Source organism: Canis lupus, chromosome 5 (genome assembly GCF_011100685.1).
Source record: "Canis lupus familiaris isolate Mischka breed German Shepherd chromosome 5, alternate assembly UU_Cfam_GSD_1.0, whole genome shotgun sequence".
Lineage (NCBI taxonomy): Eukaryota > Metazoa > Chordata > Mammalia > Carnivora > Canidae > Canis > Canis lupus.
The window spans coordinates 11,412,228-11,432,677 of record NC_049226.1 but is presented as its reverse complement, the minus strand read 5'-3'; the positions used below and the strand labels follow the sequence as shown (position 1 = coordinate 11,432,677).

Genomic DNA, 20,450 nt, shown 5'->3' with positions numbered 1-20,450 from the left:
GTAGCCCTGTAAAGGTAAAGCTCCCCCCACCACACACACACACACACACACACACACACACACACACACACGGTAACTCTTCATTTTACATTTGAAGTCAAAGACTTCAATATAAAGCCCATTCTCTCTACTTATTTCTAGATAATTCATAATCTGAAATTGCCAGGAGGAACTACTTAGCTAATCACTCTTATATCCTGAAATTAGGAAAGAGCCTATTGTACTCTTTATCTCCTTCCAATATTGTGGTCACCCTCCCAGAAGTCTCAGCTCCTAGTTTGAGAAATACTAATGTAAAGTGAGAAGAGTTCCAATCACCCAATTTACATTAACCAAAGATATCTTTTTAGAATTATCAGGAACACTTGTCTCAATATGAAAGTGCAAAATCAAACAGCGTACCAAGAGGTCAATCTTCTGAAACAACAAATGGCCAGCAACCTTCCAGAAGACCAACCAAGCACAAGATTCGAAACCAGCATAAACGCCCGCGTGGCCGGAAGTCTTTGGTGACTGAAGAGCTGGCTGTCAGTCACAGAAACCAGAAGGGCACTCCCAGGCAGCAACAAAATCAAAATAAGCCTACCGAGACTTCAATAAAGCATGAAACAATTGGAATTATGAATGCGCCTAACAATGATTTACAACACTCAAGTGCACTTAGGAGCCAGGATCCCACAGTAACCTCCAATAAATTTGCTCCACCACAGCAGGCTTTTGACAATGTGTTGTACAAAAACCCTACTGGATATCACTCGGTGAATGTTAAGAAAGAAAGAGGACACAAAGGCCAGGGAGAGAAGAGACTGTCACAACAGCAGCTACACGTCAACACTCTTTCCCATGTGGACTTGAACTACCTCCATGAGCTTACTCAGAGACCAGTGCCCCTGAGCCAGAAGGGCTCCTGGTCTGTTCCTAACATAAACATTAATGGATCGAAGGAAAAGAAGCAGCAACCCAATCAGGCTTACGCAGAAACAAAATATAAGAACTTAGAAATACTATGGTAAGAATTCCCTTTGCTCAAGTGTTTTCCTAGAGAAGAAATGAGAGACCACTGAAGACAGGAGGAGAATGGGGAGGGGGGGCTATGGGGACAGGTCACGGGGGTGGTCACAGGAGAGGAAATGTCACCTAACAAGATCCTTGGCTCCAATTTCTTTTCTTTTGCTTTCCTTTTTTCTTTTTCTTTCCTTTCTTTCAGAGACAGAGCATCAAGTGTGGGAGGAGGGAGAGGGAGAGAGAGAATCTCAAGCAGACTCCCCACAGAGCACAGAGTCCGACATGGGGCTTGATCTCACGATCCTGAGATCATGAACGGAGCCAAAACCAAGAACTGACTGAGCCACCCAGGCACCCCAATTGGCTCTGATTTCTGCCTCAAATAGTACACTTTCAATGTATTTTTCCTGGTCTCTAGTTTTTCAACTGTAGTTAAGCCAGATGTTTAAGAGGGAAGAGAGGAGGACAGAGGGACTGGCCATTAAAAAAATAAAAAATCATTATATTTTGGGGATTAAAAGTAATGTTTGGAGGAAACTATCTCCAACATTGTATTGACCTATCCTAAGGAAATAATTCAAAATACAGAAAAATGCATATGCACAAAAATACCATCATTTACCAAAAGGACAACAATAACCCAACAATAAGGAAAGGTTTAGGTAAATCATGGTATTTAATATCATGTAACCATTAAAAGTTATGGTTATCAGGAAACACCTCTTAAAAAGAAAATAGTAAGGTACAAATTGACACCTAAGGAGTGGGAGCTTTAGTATGTAAAAATATGCACAAAGGAAAAAAATGCACCAAAATATCAATAGTAGTTATTTCTGGCAAGAAAGGTTGGATTATTTTTAATGTCATCTTCATACTTTCTGAATTGTTCAAGTTCCCTGCAATCTAGATCTATTCCTTCTACAATAAAAAAAAAAGTTATTTAAAAAATCACTTCAGAGGACATTTCCTGATGTCTTTCAGTCAAATGTGTTTATCACAAACCTGATATGCACTAAATCCAGGGCTAAAATGCTGTAGAAGATACAGAAGTAGTATGATGCCCAGGTACCTTCCAGGAGCTTACTTTCAAAGTAGGGAGACAATTTTGCATGTCTGAAGTGATGAGAAGACATTTCGGGGCTGTCTGTGTTGGAGATGTGGAATGTACATTCAATAAAATTCAGATTTAGCTTCCTAGAAGAGATAGTGATAGCTAGCAAGCATCCTGGCCTTTCTTTCCTGACTTTAGAGGGAGTGCTTCTAGTATTTATAGGATTAAAAATATTTAACTTTTGGTAGACAGTGAGGGGAGACAGGAAACTTCTATTCCTTTTGCAAGGAGCTTTTATCACAAATGGATTTTCAGCTTTAAACTACTTACATTTATTGTAATAATCATATTTGGATTTACTTCTAGCATCTTAATTTGTCCCTTCGATCACCTACTGTTTCTATACTCCTATATCTCTCTATATATGGATATATAGATCCCCTATTGAACTAATAGAGTTTTGTTACTTTGTCCCTCTCCTGATTTGGAAATACATATTCTCTATTTTGCATATAGTTGACATACAGCATTACATTAGTTTTAGGTGTACAACTTAGTGACCTGACAAGTTTATATATCATGTACGTTCACTGGTAGCTACCATCCGTCCCATTACATTGCTCTATATAAAGACTATATTCTTTATGCTGTGACTTTTATTTCCATGACTTATTCACTCCGTACCTTAAAGTCTAAACCTCCCTCTCCTTCACCCATTTAACCCAATCCCCTACCTCCTCCTATCTGGAAACCACCAGTTTGTTCTCTGTATTTATGGGACTGATTTGGCTTTTTTCTTTATTTTTTTTCTTTATTTTTTATATTTCATGTATGAGTGGAATCATATGGTATTTGTGTGTCAGATTTATTTCACTTTGCATGATGTCCTTTAGTGCCATCCAATTAATTTTTTAAAAAAACTTAACTAGACTAGTGTTAATATTTCTGTTCTCTTCCAGAACATATTCAGAATTGCTGGATTGTTTTAATCCAATCACCCTGCGGGTCATAGAATTTCTGGCCAGCATCTTGTCCAGCACCTAGAACTCTAAAAATTATTGATTTTATACAGTCAATATTTCACATTTAATTGTTTTTTCATGCCTTTGCCTCACAGTTTTTCTTCCATATTACTCTTTCTTCTTGAAGCAGACATCCTTTGGAAAGTATTTCAACAAGAGTAGGTCACTGGAAACTTTACCTGAAATTCCTTTACATTCTATCTGGAGATATAGTTAAACTGGTAAAAACTTAAACTCTTTGAAAACATTTTTCTGTGTTTCTGTGTGGAAAGTTTTTTGTCAATATATTATTCAGTTTTGTCTTTTCTGTTACAGTCGTCCTCTTTGTTCTTGGTGTTCTGAAGTCTCACTGTGTTAGGTCTAGGTACGAAATGTTTAATCCTGCTTGTGATTTCTAAATCTGAGGATTCATTTCTTTCATAAATTCCACAAAATTATCATCCATATTATGAAATAGTCATAGGCAATATTACACACCTTATGAAGTATCATTTGCCCTATTTTCCCTCTGGGAATACCAAATAGAGGTATATCAAATTCTGTTATTCTAGACTCTATGTCTCTTGAATTCTGTTCCTTATATTCTATCTTTTAGATACCTGTGCTTTTTTTTAAGATTTTATTTATTTATTTAATTATTTAATTTATTTATTATGAGAGAGAGAGAGAGAACGCAAGCAGGGAGAGCTGCAGGCAGAGGGAGAGGGGGAAGCAGGCTCCCAGCTGAGCAGGGAGCCCAACGCAGGGTTTGATCCCGGGACCACAGGATCCTGACCCAAGCCAGAGTATTTTTCATGGCTAGAATTTTTATTTGGCTCTGATTAAAACCTTCCTGTTCTATTTTCTTTTTTCTTTTTATTTTTTTTAAAGATTTATTTATTCATGAGAGACAAAGGGAGAGAGGCAGAGGGAGAAGCAGACTCCCTGTGGGGAGAGCCTGATGTGGGACTCAATCCTGGGACTCCAGGATCACGACCTGAGCCAAAGGCAGGTGCTCAACCACTGTGCCACCCAGGCTTCCCTGTTCTTTTTTTTTCAAAATGGGTTTCTCAGGGTTTTGATTTCTTCTTTCATGTCTTTAATCATTTTAAACATGCTTGCTTTAATAAAATTTTAAAAAGATAAATGTACATGCTAAAAAAAATCACTGAACTATATATACAATTACCAGTGGGTGAAATTTGATGATATGCAAATGATACCTTGATAAAGCTATTGAAAAACAAAAAAGAGAATGCTAATATTCTATTATCAGAAGTTCTTAGGAATCTATCACGGATCCTGTGTGTGTGCATGTGTGTCTGCAGACTCTGACTTGATAGATGATTTCCTCATACATTCTAAGATTTTGGATGGTGAATGTATGTTTAGCCATCTTGTCTGTAAACACCTAGCAGGCTTGAGAAGGAACGTATCCCTCCAGAGAACTTGTATATTTGCTTCTGCCAGATATGCAGAGGTAGCCCTCCTCCGGGATCCTTCTTATGTTACTTTTTTTTGGTGTTGGAATCCAGGATTACATGGGTAAATATGAACCTCAAACACTGTCGGGTGGAGATTCGCAAGGAATTTTTTTTCCAACTGAGAACCTAGACCAAGACAGATAGATTTGCTTTGTTGATTCTCAAGGATGGTGACTGAGGTTTTCACTAATCCAGCTTCTGAGGATGTAGCTTCTCCAAGGCCCTTATACAGGCATCTCAGTGGATTCCCTGCCCCACATGGGGCCAAGATTTCACATACCCTGCACCAAAGTGTTAGAACTCAAGTCTATAGACCCAAAACTCCCACAAAGAAAGCCATAGCTTCAGCTTATTCAAAATCTGCTTTTTCTTTAGTTCCTTTTTTGGTTTTGGTCTCAAAGATTCCCTGCCTGTCTTGTAAATTCACCTATGTGGGTGCCTGGGTGGCTCAGTGGGTTAAGCATCTGCCTTTGGCTCAGGACATGATCCCAAGGTCCTCAAGTTAGGCTCCCTGCTCAGCGGGAAGTCTGCTTCTCCCCCTCCCTCTACCTCTTTCCTCCTGCTCGTGCTCACTTGTGCTCTCTCACACTCTCTCTCTCTCTCTCAAGTAAATAAAATCTTACCCCAAAAAATTCACCTGTGTATTCAAAAGGATGTTTAAATTTAATCCAGCATTTCCAGGAATTTTATGGTAGGAAGATCTTTGACTTTTTAAAGGTTGTTTTTTTGTTTTTGATTTTGTTTTTTTCTGAATGTACTAAATGGAAGTTCTAAATAAGAGCTAGACTATCCTAAAGAAAAACCAGGAGGCTTTTAAGAAATTAATATATTTATGAAAAGATTAAACTAGATGTGCCTGGTGGTGCAGTCAGGTAAGTGTCTCTCTCTTGGTTTCTGCTCAGGGTGGGGATCTCAGGGTCATGAGATCGAGCCCCGTGTTGAGCTCCACACTCAGCACAGTCTGCTTCGGATTCTCTCTCCTCTGCTTCTCCTGCTCATGATCTCTCGCTCTTTCTCAAATAAGTTTTTTTAAAAAGATTAAACTACAGGTCATTATTTTAAGATTTAATTTGATCTGGAGAGTGAATACATCAAATTCATAAAGACTTTTATGGTAAAAGTCTTATGTATCCAGTTTCCATTAACAGATTTGTGTGTGGGTGGGGGGTGTTTCCCATTCAGGAAATTCCATTCTTCCTTGGACAGCCAACCTGTTAGAGCTTCTCCAGATTCACAGCTCAATCAGATAATGGAGCAGCACCAGCAAGCCTTAATACAGCTGACCGAGGTGCAGCCCAGTGAAGGGGCCTCATCCAGCATCACACTTCCACCTATATTGTCAAGGGTAGAAAGTGAATCCCAACTCAGTTCAGAGAGAAGCCAAAGACACCCAGTGAAAATTAGCCGCAGCAATTCCGAAGGCTATCTGCTTCAACTGGAAAAAGGAAGAAAGCACAGGAGAAGCAGCCACATCAAGGTAATGCAAGCATTTTACCAAATAACCTTTTCATTCGATAATATAGATGGCCCTTGGGTTTCATTTCCCCACATCAGATCTACAATAGGGATGGAGGGATGGTCATTACTGAGCCGCTGCCACACTGGGCAGCCCCAAGTCCTCAGTCACTTCTGACTTGATCCCCTGCTGCTGCCTGAAAGGTCCCTCATTCGTGCTTCATCTCAGGGAAGAGTCTACTTTAGCAGAGAAGCAGAGTCCTCCTTTGGGCCCAGGTTAAACACCACACCCTCAGAAATGCTCCTCACATCCTGTCTCAACCCCTAGTCAAGGCTGAGTCTCTCAGCACATTCTCCTATCCGAGGAGACAAAGTAGGGCTGAGCAAGGATGCATGGTGGAATCTTTCCAGGCAGAAATGAAGGCACATGAAAGGAGTCTTTTTTTTTAAGGTCCTGTGCATTTCTCTACTGTTACAAGAAAAAAAAAAAACCCTCAGGAAAGGTCATTTGCTTCTGTCAAATGATAAGGGGGGAAAAATGGAAAATGCATTCTGTTTTACAGGGCAACTGGGAAAGAGCTGGTCAGAAGCAATGGCCCTGTGGTGATCTGGGTTCCCCAGGAATAGACTCTGAAATGGAGGCCCCTGGGGCAGGAGGCTGAGGAGTTAGGGGGCAGGGCTGGCTGAGGGACAGTGTGCAATGATGCAGGTGCAACAGGAGCCTCTAAGAAGCCCATGAGGCTTGGACTTTGGGAGGGTCTTTGAAGGTAAAGGGCCCAGGCTTTTGCTCCATCACATGGACCAGCCATTGGCTACTGCTTCTCCCTCTTACCCCTCAACCCAAGGCTTGGAACTTTGGGCACAGCGGTTCCATCTGGCTGAGGACAGTTCTTAGGAAGGGAACTGATGGAAAGCCAGAGCACACAGCAGTCCCAGCAAGTGGAAGAACCAGTGTCCCAGCCCAGAGGGACATCCACTATAAGGTCGTTTTAGGGAATCAACCTTAGTTCAATTCAACATAGGTGTTGACTTCCTAGTAGGAAATGCGGTAGGTGCCAGCATGTAAGGAGGATGAGCCATGACCCTTCCTCACATAGACACACATGAAAATGGCTTCGGTATAACATTGCAGAAAAGGAAAAAAAAAAAAAGAGGTATGTGTGGGTTGCACAGAGGAGCTTGGGTTGACATCCCAACCTGGGGGTCGGCCAAGCAGAGCTTCAGGGGATAATTCTGAGCTGAGTTTTAGATGATCAAGAGTTAATAAGAAAAAAACAAAAGAGTATTTCAGGCAAAAAAGAAGAAGAAAAAAAAGCTTAGTCCCTAGAGAAGAGGAGATCATCAAATGTTAGCTTCCTTTTCCTTCCTCTCTTAGTAATGTAATTCATGTCTCACAGAGAAGAGGTGGAGAAACGAACCCCAGTGACAGGGCATCGCCGGAAGTCTAAGAGCATGAGAGGGTAGGGAAGGGGAAGGGGAAAAAAAACAAAAAGAACTTCCAGTCACTGCTACCCAAAGCCCCTTTCCAACTCAGAAAATCTCTCCCTCCTTGCTTACTTCCAGGAATGTTACAACCCACCAGCATCCATTTGCTCGGTCCAACACCTTCACCCTACATCTGACAAACTCACAGAAGTGCTCTTTGTCCCTTGAGCTATTCCAGAAGCTAAAATGATTTAGAGCCGAGCTATTTGTATAGAACAGCAGGTAGCCAGGGCCCCAGACAGGGGGAATCATTATCCAGGTCATGCCCATTTGCTAGTCACAGCAAATCTTGTGGTTTCCAAGGGAATCGACTTGAATCGCATTAAAAATTTGAGGATTTGTAAAGCTAACAGGCCCAAGCTCCGTTCCCCTTCTCCTGGCAGCTCTGATGGGACTGATTTATGAACACGGAGCATTGTCCACGCTGTTAAATCCAGACGTCAGGCAGCAAGGGACTGATGCAGCATTAAGGGGTGACCAACCGCATAAAAGTATTGCACCCCCCCCCCAGAACAACTGCTTCAGGAGTTGTTGGACAGCTGAGCCACAGTAATTAACTCATGTGTCTGTTGTCACAGACAGTCTGGGTATTGCTGCTTGACGGCTCCTAAGAAGAGGTTTATTTGGATTAAATTTAGCAACCACAGAGCAAATTTCCTTCACTCGCTGTTCCCCAGTATCTGAGGCATTGTTTTTTGCCCTGCTTCTGAGTCACTCTCACACTCATACATCTGAGGAATGTTCTGGAGGAAGGCCCTCCCGTGTCCCCCACAGCAGGGTACAGCATTTCAGAGTTGAAACAAGTCCTCCGGGCGCCTGGGTGGCTCAGTTGGTTGAACGTCTGCGTTTGGCACAGGTCATGATCCCAGGATCCTGGGATGCAGCCTGGGGTCCAAGCTCCCTTCTCAGTGGGGAGCCTGCTGCTCCTCCTGCTTGGGCTTTCTCTTTGTGTCAAATAAATAAATATTTAAGAAAAAGAGAGACAGAAAGAAAGGGAGAGAGACAAAGAGAAAGAGAGGAGGAAAGGAAGGAAGGAAAGAAAGAAAACAGGTCCTAGCAGGGCCAATCAAGGCCATTTTCAATTCAGGCACACTTTGCCCCAAGTTCACAGTAAAAGCCACTCCTCTAGCTTGAGAGGTGGGATTAATTACCGGCAGAAACGTGCCATCAGGAAAGTCTGGTGCCATCCTCTGCTGAAGGGACCATCAACCTTGAACACCAGTTCAGGGGGGTGGGTCTGGTCTTCCAAATCATCAGCCCGGGCCCAGGGATGGTGAAGGGCAGTTTGTGCAGGTCTCCTGCAAGGACCAGCAGCGCGCTCCATCAGGGGTTTGCTGAGAACAGGACTATATTTTCCCTCTGTTCTTGGGGACCTAACAGGACTATCATTGTTGATTTAATTTTCAGGGGAGAGGAGGCATGCTACTGTGACCTTTTAGTCTTGTAACAGCCAAGGAAAGCTAAATCAAAGTAAATTCTGAGGATTATTTTTCTATAAAAGCCTTTTGAAGAGGCAGAAAGTAGATTAGTGGTTGCCTAGGGCTGGAGGTAGAGGGGGGCAGAGGAGTGGCTGCTAATGGGTACAGGGGTTTCTTTTCAGGGTGATGAAAATGTTCTAAAATCAGATTGTGCAGATGTTTGCACAACTTGATGAACATACTAAAACCCAGTGAATCGTACAACTTCAAATGGGTGAATTTTGCGGTATGTGAATTCTGTTTCAGTAAAGCTGTTAAAAAGACTTCTGGTGGAAAGAGATCAAACGAAATTACAGCACTGAGAGCCAATCAAGATTACTTGTGGCAAACTCAAGTAAATCCAGGATTTTTCATTGCCAGTCACCCAGAACAAACTCCGTTAGGAGCCATGCTCTCTCTGCCTTGAGAAAAGGTCTGTTTGCTAGAAGGCAGCTCACCCTGGAAAGGAGTTAGTAGCATTTGGATACTCAACTCGTCCCCTTCTTAGGCCCCAGTGTTTACTGTGTATCACTATGTGATGCGAGTCCCTTTGCTGTCTTCCTAAGATAGCCAAGACCTTTATTCTGGTTATTCGAGGTGATGGTAGAAACTGGGACAACAGGGGGCAGGGAGCAATTATTTGTGCTTCACACGGTATCTTTTGTGTCTGTGCAATGATTAAAGTTAAGCTGCTTCACGCTAAGTATGTGATTTCTGGACACTGATCATTTCTCATCAGTTTAGGACAAATTGGATTTATGACCTGGATCTGAGCGAGGTCCTCTCCTTTCTCATTCTTGGTTTGTTCTGGCAAATAGAGAGCAACTCAGCGATTGCAAAAACAGCAGTACAGACGGCACGCCCAAGACAAGGAACAGATTTGCAGTCGCCAAGTAGAAGAAAATCCGAGTTTGCTCACCTATTAACAATTAGTGGAGATTTTTTTTTTAATGTGATCATACCTGGAGTAATCAAGGTTTGGACAGAAAGGGCATTCTTAGGCATTGCCAATGCAAGTGTTCACTTATGACCTTAAGTGTGTTTGTGATTTTTGTCTCAACAATTCTGCTTCGATGAAGGGATCTCAAAGCAATCATCAGAGTAGCTCACAAACAACACTCGTCCCTGGGACATCTTAAATGTTCAACATTTAAAATGTTACAAATAAAAGTCACATTTTTGAAAAATATTGACAGGGAAATACAGCATAACGCTAAAATACTTAGTGGGGGGGAAAAAACTAATTTGCAGCACTCAACAATTTTATGAAAGTATGAACAGATAGATACCAAGGGCATAGAAGCCGCTGGAGTGGTTTTGCCAGGTGATTGTTTTCTTAAAGGAGACTTAGGATTTTGACAAGTCTTTAATAAACAGTATTTTTTTCCTCTACACTTTAATATTTTTTAATGATTTTAGTCCAACTTTTTTTTTTTTAAAAGATCTTGATGGAGTAATTGGGTGACGGGCACTGAGGAGGGCACTTGATGGGATGAGCACTGGGTTGATGTTGGCAAATTGAATTTAAATTTTAAGAAAAAGGATCTTCTCTCATCTTTTAGCAGTAGATATACTGAAAGACTTTAAAGTTTTGAACATTCTGATCAGGGAAATTCTATTTACAGAACTCAATCCTCGCAGCATAGAAATGCTGCCGAAACAGGATTCTGGCTCTCTGAAGCATCGAAACGTTAGAAATACTGCTTTCAGCTACAAGTCACAGAATACTATTCACAGCAACTTTAAAAAAAATGAACCCATATTTTTGAAGATTTTATTTACTTGAGGGGTGCCTGGGTGGCTCAGGTGATTAAGCTCTGCCATTGACTCAGGTCATGATATCAGGTCCTGGGATCAAGTCCTTGCTCGATCAAGCTCCTTGCTCAATGGGGAGTCTGCTTCTCCCTCTGCCTCTGCCCTTTCCCCTACCCCTGCTCATGCTCGCTCCCTCTAGTAATTTTTTTTTAAGATTTTACTTATTTGAGGGATGCCTGGGTGGCTCAGCAGTTGAGCGTCTGCCTTCGGCTCAGGATGTGATCCTGGGGTCCCAGGATCGAGTCCCACATCGGGCTCCCTGCATGGATCCTGCTCCTCTCTCTGCCTGTGTCTCTGCCTCTCTGTGTCTCTCGTGAATAAATAAATAAAATATTTTTTAGGAAAATGTTTTACTTGAGAGAGAGAGAGGGCAGGAGAGAGAGTGAACAGGGGTGAGGAGCAGAGGGAGAGGGAGAAGTAGGCTCCACACTGAGCAGGGAGTCTGACAAGGGGCTCAATCCCAGAACCTGGGTATCATGACCTGAGCCAAAGGTAGATGCTTAACCAACTGAGCCACCCAGGTGCCCAGCCTGAGCTCATTCTTCTCACATACAGCTACTCCACAAGTAGACAGGAACTAGTACCGGTGATCCACAGCTCGAAACATCAGAACCAATATTTGTACGGTTCTCTCATTCCTTTCTTGACACAAGATTGCTGCGGTAGCTCCAGCTATCATATCCCCATTCAAGGCCAGGAAAAGGAAAGGGAAGGGCCGCCCCAGCCTGAATAAAAGTGACAATACACACTCCACCCTATCCAACTTTCATTTATGCCTCACGGGCCAGAGCTCAGTGCTGAGGATCTGGGAAAGGAGTACCCGGCTCCAACCCTCTATGGTGGGGAATGGCAAAGGAGAAACTACTGGGATGAGCTACGAGCAGTCAGCCAGTAGGCCAGTGGAACCAGAACACATCCTTGTAACCCTGATACCATGTTCATTAAGTTCACTTTTAAGATCTGGGTGTTATATGTAGTAACTATATCCAATAGGATGAGAATCTTTTTAAATCTCCGGACTATCTGCCAAATTGTCTTAAAAGCTCATTAGATAAACTGCATATCTTAGGACTTGACATAATTTAGAGGAGCTTTCAAAACTTAGAAAAATACTGAGCTTTCTCATTAGCACATAGACAGGTAGTACCATGTGCAGTTAGGATGGCTGTTCTTTTTCTGTGTTCTAAGCACCCACTTAGATTTGTCCAAATAGAATCACTGTCATCCACCCTAGCTCTTTGGGGTTGTGCTTCCTACCCTTCCCAAAGGGGAAAACCAAATGAATTCACAAACTCAAAGGATTTGGTATCCCCATAAGAGTGTCTTCCCCAAGCAGCAAGTCAGTTTTAACATTGAAAGCAGCAGTTTGGGGGATGGGGTATCTTAATCTCTCCTACAGTCAGGAAAGCATTAGTGTTTCTCCTGCCTGTTATCGTGCTCAAGTGTCATAATCTAAAAACGAAATTGCCTCATTATGTTACTGTCCCTTTCAATATTCCACACTAATATGTTGTCTTATGTAAACTTCAAAATATCCAAAATCACATTGAATGAAAGGAGTTTCTCAGTAGATCTTGCCTAGACTCTCAACCCTTAAAAATTATGATCTTTTGAGTGTTATAACATCATTAGACAGGGCACTCTCATTTTGAAGCAATGTTTACCTGATTTCAATTCCCTCTTCCTGGGGAAGTCATTTTGTTTAGTGAACTATATACAAGACCAGACAATAATAACAGCAACAGTGAAGTGGTAACATATGTGTCATTTAAAATGTTAATAACGAAACAGCTCTTTATTCACTTGGAAATTTTTATTTATAATTTTCAGAATTCCAATTTGTTGTTGTTGTTGCAGAAGTTGGAAAAGTCAAAACATGTTAGCTGACCAGCTGCAAATTACCCAAGAAGTTATTATCAATAACTACCATTAGAGCAGAATTGTCAGGAAAAGCACCCACTCTCCCAACGGTCCACACAGGCTTCCATTCTTCCCTTATGCGGCTATAACAGCATGGTGGGGGGGGGGGGGACACGCAATTCCTTAAAAGAAACTGTCTCTTTGTATTTGTAGAGCTCTAAGCTGAAAGGTTATCAGAAAAGAGACATGAAGCTTGGAGGCCTTGGACCTGACCTCGAGTCCATCAGAGAGAAAGTGAGTGTGATGTACATACAGCATTTTTTAGGCTTGGATTTGCCCACCTGTGTTTTAGCAGAACTGTAAACATATCCCCCACCCCACCCTCCAACACACACACACACACACCAGAACCAAGTCGTAATCCAAATGTCTCCCTCTGAATAGAGACCCTTCTGAAATAGCATTGGTAATAGAGACCCAGATACTCCTTTTCCCATAAGATAAAATTACCTAGCCAATGTTGTTTTATGTATCCATCTTTTAGTTAGTTTTGAAGGCCTGTGCAGAGAAGAGGGCCATGTGCACATGAAAAGAGATGTGTGTGTTATACGGTCGTTGGCCTTTCCCAATAGAGTGATCTTGGTAATTTTCAAGAGTGACTACAGAGAAGACACTTAGGATAAGAGTTTCCCAACCCATGAAAAGTGCATCCACTTTATTTCTTTTCCTCTAGTGAAAGAAGATCTTCACTTAATGTGTTTTAACTACAGTTGCACTCAAGGCATAAAAAGAGAGTATAGTTCAAAGTTGGAAGCCAAAATGAAAATAAATTGGGTAAATGCAACAAAGAAGGAGCTGAATGTGATTTAGACCCTGTTAAGGGAACACTGGGTGGTGCTATGGCAGTGATGCCCCCCCTCAGAGAGAGACTGTTTCTTGGAGAAACATTAACTTAACCATCTCGCTGCTGTTGCCTTACACACCGTAAATCCCATTTCCCCTCTGCTGCTGCTGATACAATAGGCCCAGCTCGCTCCAATGAGTCTTGCTTTTAAAGAGAGAACAGAGATCTCACAGGACCTGTGCGCTGTTGTAACTTGGTTTCTCTGAACAGATGCAGAAATTAACCCAAAAAAAGGAATATGCGAAACAAATTAAGGAGTATAACATGAAGACCCTATCCATTCTGTCAAAACCACAAACAGCAAAAACTGAAAGTAAATCTACCGTCCCTCGGCAGAAGGTAAGAAATCCCCACCCAAGGAGGTTAGCTTTTCAATTAGAAAGAGAAGGAAACCTCTGTTACCGCTGAACAAATTCCCCAATTTTTTTTAACCCAGGGGATGCCCTAGCTACTGCCGTTCCTTGCAGGAAACGTTCCTTTATAAAGCTACCATCATTCACAGATATTGATATGCAAATAACACGTACACATATGATGCTGTAAGCTCAGCCTGAAGTTCATCATGGTCTTTAGCCCTCCACATGTTTTCTTCATAGTGTTTCAAGTTTGTCACACATAAAAATGGACATAGTAAGGCTAGCAGACAGGAAAAGATAGTCAACGTCACTCATCATCAGGGAAATGCAAATCAAAACCACAAGGAGATCACCTTACACTTGATCAGAGGGCTAGAATCAAGACAAGAAATAACGAGCATTGGTGGGGATGTGGAGAAGGAGGCAGGAACCCTCATGCACCACTGGTAGGAATTTAAATTGGTGCAGCCACCGTGGAAAACAGTATGGAGGTTCCTCAATAAATTAAAAATAGAACCACCATACAATCCAATAATCCCACTACTGATTATTTACCCAGAGAATACAAAAACAATGTTTTGAAAAGATATATGCACATGTGTTTATTGCAGTATTCACAACAGTCAAGATACAGAAGCAACCCAAGTGTCCATCTACAGATGAATGGATAAGATGTAGTGTGTGTACGTACACATACACACACACAGGCATTTTACACAGCCTTAAAAAAAAAGGATAAGATGGTGCCATTTGTAACAACATGGATGGACCTAGAGGGTATTACGCTAAGTGAAACAAGTCAGACTAAGAAAGACAAATACCATACAATTTCACTCCTATGTGGAATCTGAAAACCAAATGAACAAAACAAGCAGCAGAATCCAACCTATAAATATAGAGAACAAATTGATGGTGGCTGGAGGGGAGGTAGCGGGGTAATGGGCAAAATGTATGGAAGGGGAGAGGGAAATACAGGCTTCCAGTTAGGGAATGGTAAATCATGGGGACGAAAGGTACAGCACAGGGAATACAGGCAATGATACTGTAATAGCATTGTATGGTGACAATGGTAGCTGCACTTGCGGTGAGCGGAGTATAACACAGAGAAGTTGAATCACTAGGTTGTACACCTAAAACCAACATAACAGGTGTGTCAACTATACTCACATTAGGGGCACCTAGGTGGCTCAGTCGGTTAAGCATCTGCCTTTGGCTCAGGTCATGATCTCAAGGTCCTGGGATCAAGCCCCACATCAGGCTCCCTGCTCAGTGGGGAGTCTGCTTCTCCCTCTGCCCCTCCCCCCTGCTCATGCTCTGTCTGTCTCTCTCTCTCAAATAAAACTTTAAAAATAATTTTTTTCAATTGAATAGTAAGGTGATTTCTTATAGGAAACTGGCAATCCTGATAAGTCCTATTCATTTCCTTCTCTACCATTAAATTTTAAGGAATCAGTGTCTCCTTGTCATTGATGGGTACGTATGTCAAAGAAAAGTCCTTCGTTGTTTCTTTCAAGTTCATGCCCTTATATTATTCCCAAGGTACTATAATATATAGGTTCCTGTAGCCACAAAAAAATGATTTCATAAAATACAGAATGTTCTCCCGCTCAGAGGTTATCCAACTATAAATCAGGATGTGAATGAAGTACATTTGGCAGAGACACCAAGCCTTGTAGAGCTGTCTGTCTCAGCCCCAATAAGAACATGGGACCCTTTGCATGAGGGACAAGTGACCCTTTGGTGCTTTTAGGAATTTGTACTTCATGTTCTCTCTCACAGACCATCATATTTTCTATTTATTGCCATTCTTCCTCAGACCTTGAAGACCTCAGGCCACTTGATTGAGTTTCCATGGTGCTACTTTTTCTTTTTTCTCCAATCCATTATTTTTTCCATGAAGAGATTGAAGACAAGTCTGTAATTACAAATTCCTACAGAAGTCACCTACACACACTGAGAAATTTGGACTTTTTTACCCCTTCCAGCACCTGAACATACCATCTAGTCCCATCTCAGCTATCAAGAAACTTCTTAAAATATAAAATGGATATAAAGACAGATTTAGAAATCATATTTAGTGATCTCATTTTTATTGTAGTGTCTTCTGGAACTGACATCACTGAAAAAAAGAAAGACTGCTTTTTCTAGTCTCCAGATTTCTATAGATCTCCTAAAGAAAAGGATAATTTCCAACCTCTAATAAATGGTTGCTAGAGTTCCAAGAGCCTGGGAACAAGAAGAGTTGATGTAATAATGGAATCTCAATTTTATATCAACTACAGTGATGTCTTTGGTCTCAAGCTGTAGCAAGTCCACTTTGATTGGAATAGTCTGTGAATATCTCCTTAATAGAAGTTTGGTTTTAATAAGACTGCCAGAAACTAAATAGAGCCCCCATGTGAGAAATTGATTTTCAAACACTTGAATAAAACTTCATCCCTTCAAAAAAAAATAAATAAATAAATAAAAAAATAAAACTTCATCTTATAGGGGCACCTGGATAGCTCAGTGGTTGAGCGTATGCCTTTGGTTCAGGTCGTGATCCTGGGGTCCTGGGTTCGAGTCCCACATCGGGTTCCCTGCGAGGAGCCTGCTTTCTCTCTCTACCTGTGTCTCTGAGTGTCTCTCTCATGAATAAATAAATAAAATATTTATTTAAAAAACTCCATTTTATAAAGAAAACACCCAAAGGCACAACTTTGTTTCATTTTTGAGCTCTTTTCCTTAGCATACTGCTGTGTGGTTAACTTACTTTGTTCAAATTGTGTGTTATATTGCATGACTTTCATTTCCCATCCATTCTTCATTCCCCTCTGCATCTTATACTTAATGGTAGCCATAGTGTCCACTCATATTACCAATAAACATTTCCAAAGATTTGATTTAATTTAAGGAATCCAGGACTCACTTCCCACTTCAAATAAAATTTTATCTTTATGCTTTTAGGCTTTGGAGTATGCTAAGACCATCCCCAAACCCAAACCTCCAAGTCTGACTGATCCAGCATCAAAGGAAAAGAAAAATCCCACCTATGCTCGAAAAGAAGACACCCTGCCTGAAATCTCACTGCTTGAAATACTGCAGAGCAGACACGAAAGAGAAAAACAGGCTGTGGCTGCTTTCAAAGTCCTTCACATTGTATAGACAACACATTTGTCAGAGACCAAAAATGCCCAGGGACTGGACGTAGAGAAAAAACTCCAACCAACCTCTCTACCTAGAGAGGGATGACACTCTGTCCTCTCGCTGCAGTTCACATTTGCTTTGTACAGAATTTAAAATATGGGGACCTTATCACATTACAGGGCTATATTTTACTTTCTAGGAAGATTTTTCTATTATTATTTTCAAATCAGAATTTGGGGCCGAATAAGGACTAGGGAATAAAGTCTTTTAGTTTCATACTGGATCTTTTAATTTCTTAAAAAATCTCTACCCTTCCTTGCATAATGAAAACTTTGAAGAGACCCAGCAAAAAAAAAAAAATTGTATCTAACTTCTCTCTTACCTTCATGATAAGGAAAGAAAAAAGTATAAACACTTCAGTTTCGAATTAAGTGAATGTAACCTGGACTAACTGCTAGTACATTTGGAGATACTGTTTCCAAAATAGTTCTAAAATCCGAAAACTTAAAAAGTAAAATCTCTAAATTTAGCAAAGGGTTTATATATAAAATTGAAAACATGAAAGCATATTTAGCTTTGCCTATTCAAGTATAACATACCCCAATGTTGTTCTAACAGAGCATCGAGACATAAATTAGAAATCCAACAAGTCCAGAAACATCCACTCAGGAAACTCTGAGTGATACACCTTCTCAAAGCTACTTGCTCCAAGTATGTAAATATGCCAGGCATCTTGCCATCACAAACATCTTAAAATATTACCACATCTGTGCTTTCTCACACACACACACACACACACACACACACACACACACACAATGTTAGGTAAGATGAGAAAGCATTCCATACTTTAGTACTGAGTGTCAATAATAATTTTTTTTATTTTTTCATCTTTTGAAACTGATTAAACACTGTAAAATTATCAAGTCTTAAACTAATTGTTGAAGAACTTAATTTTTTCTTGTTTATATTAGACAGGCATTGCATTCTTTGAGAGCCATATCCTGAAATGGGCAGTTTTAACACTAATTTAAGGAAAATTTTGTTTACCTATACAGGCGGCATAAGAACCAGCTTTGGAGAGTTAGCCCTTTGTTACAAATATTTTACATAAACCATGATGTGGTATAAAAGCTACCAGCACATAATTTTCTCTTAAACTAGAAACAATTAGAATTGAAAGTCTGGGGGAAAAAAATCACACATATCTGAAGATAAATAATAAATTTATCTATAGTAAATCATGTTTCTGTAGTATTTTGAAAATTATATCATATGTGAAGCACGACTTTGGGAAAATCATAGCCCAAACTGCTCCTAAGATGTATTTGTAAAAGAAGAGGACCCTTCATGGTACATGGTGAAGACTTTTCTAGAAACTTAAGAATTATTCTTTTTTCCAAACAGCCTTAAATTTAAACTTACTCTGGAAGATTAATGCATATAGAGACATTTCCAAATTTAAATGGACAGAGCAAATTTTTAAAGTATTGCATTTCTATTAGAGTACCTTCAAAAAATTCAGATCTTGGAGTGGACTTATCTTGTTCACCTAATTTTTCAGAAAAGGAAATGGAGATCAAGGTCAGATAAATGACTCGATGTCTGTCCGTCGGCGTACTGATAGTAATGGGAGAAGGAGTTAGCCAAGTCTCAACTTCAGCCTTTCAACACCAAGGACAGCGCTCTTTGATTATTTGTAGAAAGGGGTAGTTTTTGTTTTCCGTGTGGGAAAGGAGCATGTTATTACCATGAACTTCCATTTTGGATGTGAACTCCCATTGTTTCAGTTTTAGAAATATGCATTACTACATACTTGATCGTATTTTAACACAATCTGGCAATTTCATAACTACATTGTTAAAGTCAAAAGAGACACACATGAAGTAGCTCAGATGTTGACTAGTGAAAAACACTTTCGTTTTTGAACATTTAAAAAACCCTCTCCCTAACCATTTCCTTGGTAGCTAAGCACTGTTAAATCCTTCAATCCCTTCACGCAGTGTCAAGAAACACACTTCGCTGAAGCAGGTGGCACAATTCAGTCTGTGTCAAACATTTCACAGAATCTATTTCCAAGGCAAGTCTGTACCATCCAGTATATAAACCATAGAACATCACAATTCTTTGTCCAAAAATATTGAAAGTGACAAGTGGCATCTAAAAGGGCTGTAGCTACAGAAATAGAACATATTTGCTAAAAGCTGGGGGTTGAGATCAAAGAATGAACCAAAATAAGCCTTTGGGCCCACCTGGTAAGATCTAGCAAATCACTAAGCTACAATGATACTATGACAGCACAGAGATTCTGTAGAAACAGTGAATGACAAATACTTCTTTGCTCCTCCTTGAAAATAAATAGTACCAATAGCAACAATATTGATCTTCTGTAGACCTAAGTGGATCAGTGATCAATTTTTACAGTATTTCTGCTTCAGATATTCAAGAAGTAAACAATCTGCATATCAGAAAGCAAGGGACTTTAAACCTGAGTGATAGAATGATAGAGGGCCTGCATTTGACCAGATGTTCTATATGCCCAATGAAAGACAGAGGGCCTAATCTGCCTAATTTCTGTGAACTCATGTAAATAAAGGCCCTTAAAACACATATTTTCTCTTATTATAGACTCCTTTTTTATGGTGTTTTTCCATCTTGAATTGCGAAGGAGAGCATCCTCTTAAGAGGAAGCTTTGTTCCAAGTAGCTGAATTTAATGACAGCTGTCTTCATGATATTGTTTTGTGTATCAAGGAGTCTCTTGGGAGTTATCTAGAAACCAGCCCAAGAAAAGACAATATTGAGGAACAAAATAAAAGGTAAGTCTAGCAAAACACCAACGCCTAATGGTTCCAATTGGGGCCTATTATTGGTTAACGAATCATTGTCAAAACCTCACAGCAAGCATGAGCGTGCAGTCTAGTCTATAGTGAGAAAATGACTCTTCATCCCAACAGTTATTAGCTGGGAGTTGTTTGAAAACACATCCAGTAATTATAACAACACTGGAGCTAATTGAGAACTTTGAGTTGATAGCAAATGGTCTACAATAGCAGACTAGATAAACTCGGGGTTGGGGAGGGAAGGGAGGGATTCTTTTTTACTTATTGACAAACAGCACAAAATGAATAGAATTTGGGTCATAGTCTGAAGATATCAGGACATGTTTAGCTAATTATTCCCAACATATTCTTGAAAATGTAGATTATCATCATATTCAAAGAAGCAATTTATATTGGAAAGTATAAAATTTGTAAGAAAAAAATCAAAGTTACTCATCTAAAAATGCCTTTTTAAGATTGACTTTATTAGAGCAAGAATAAATCCTGAATAATACATATTTCATCCAACTCTCAAGTATTCATGGGATGACGACAGGATTTCTCTTCCATAACTCTTTTCATAATTTCTATTCCTAATATAAATGGAGACAAAAAGATACACAAATACTC

At 40.3% G+C, this 20,450-nt stretch overlaps 1 protein-coding gene across 5 annotated transcripts in view; it reads left to right on the top strand.

The window, feature by feature from the left end:
- JHY (junctional cadherin complex regulator) overlaps nt 1-19,609 on the top strand; it is a 61,395-nt gene extending 41,786 nt beyond the window's left edge. For 3 of the 5 annotated variants that reach the window (XM_038535852.1, XM_038535853.1, XM_038535854.1), the window contains exons 5-9: nt 351-1,009; nt 5,724-6,018; nt 12,827-12,907; nt 13,728-13,856; nt 16,820-19,609. In XM_038535852.1, coding sequence (XP_038391780.1) covers nt 351-1,009; nt 5,724-6,018; nt 12,827-12,907; nt 13,728-13,856; nt 16,820-17,017 — 1,362 coding nt within the window. In that variant the 3' untranslated portion in view covers nt 17,018-19,609. Of the gene's footprint in view, nt 1-350; nt 1,010-5,723; nt 6,019-12,826; nt 12,908-13,727; nt 13,857-15,689; nt 16,304-16,819 lie in introns of those variants that run through there. The other 2 variants (XM_038535855.1, XR_005359120.1) reach the window with 2 other exon arrangements.
- Nucleotides 19,610-20,450: the final 841 nt, after the last annotated feature.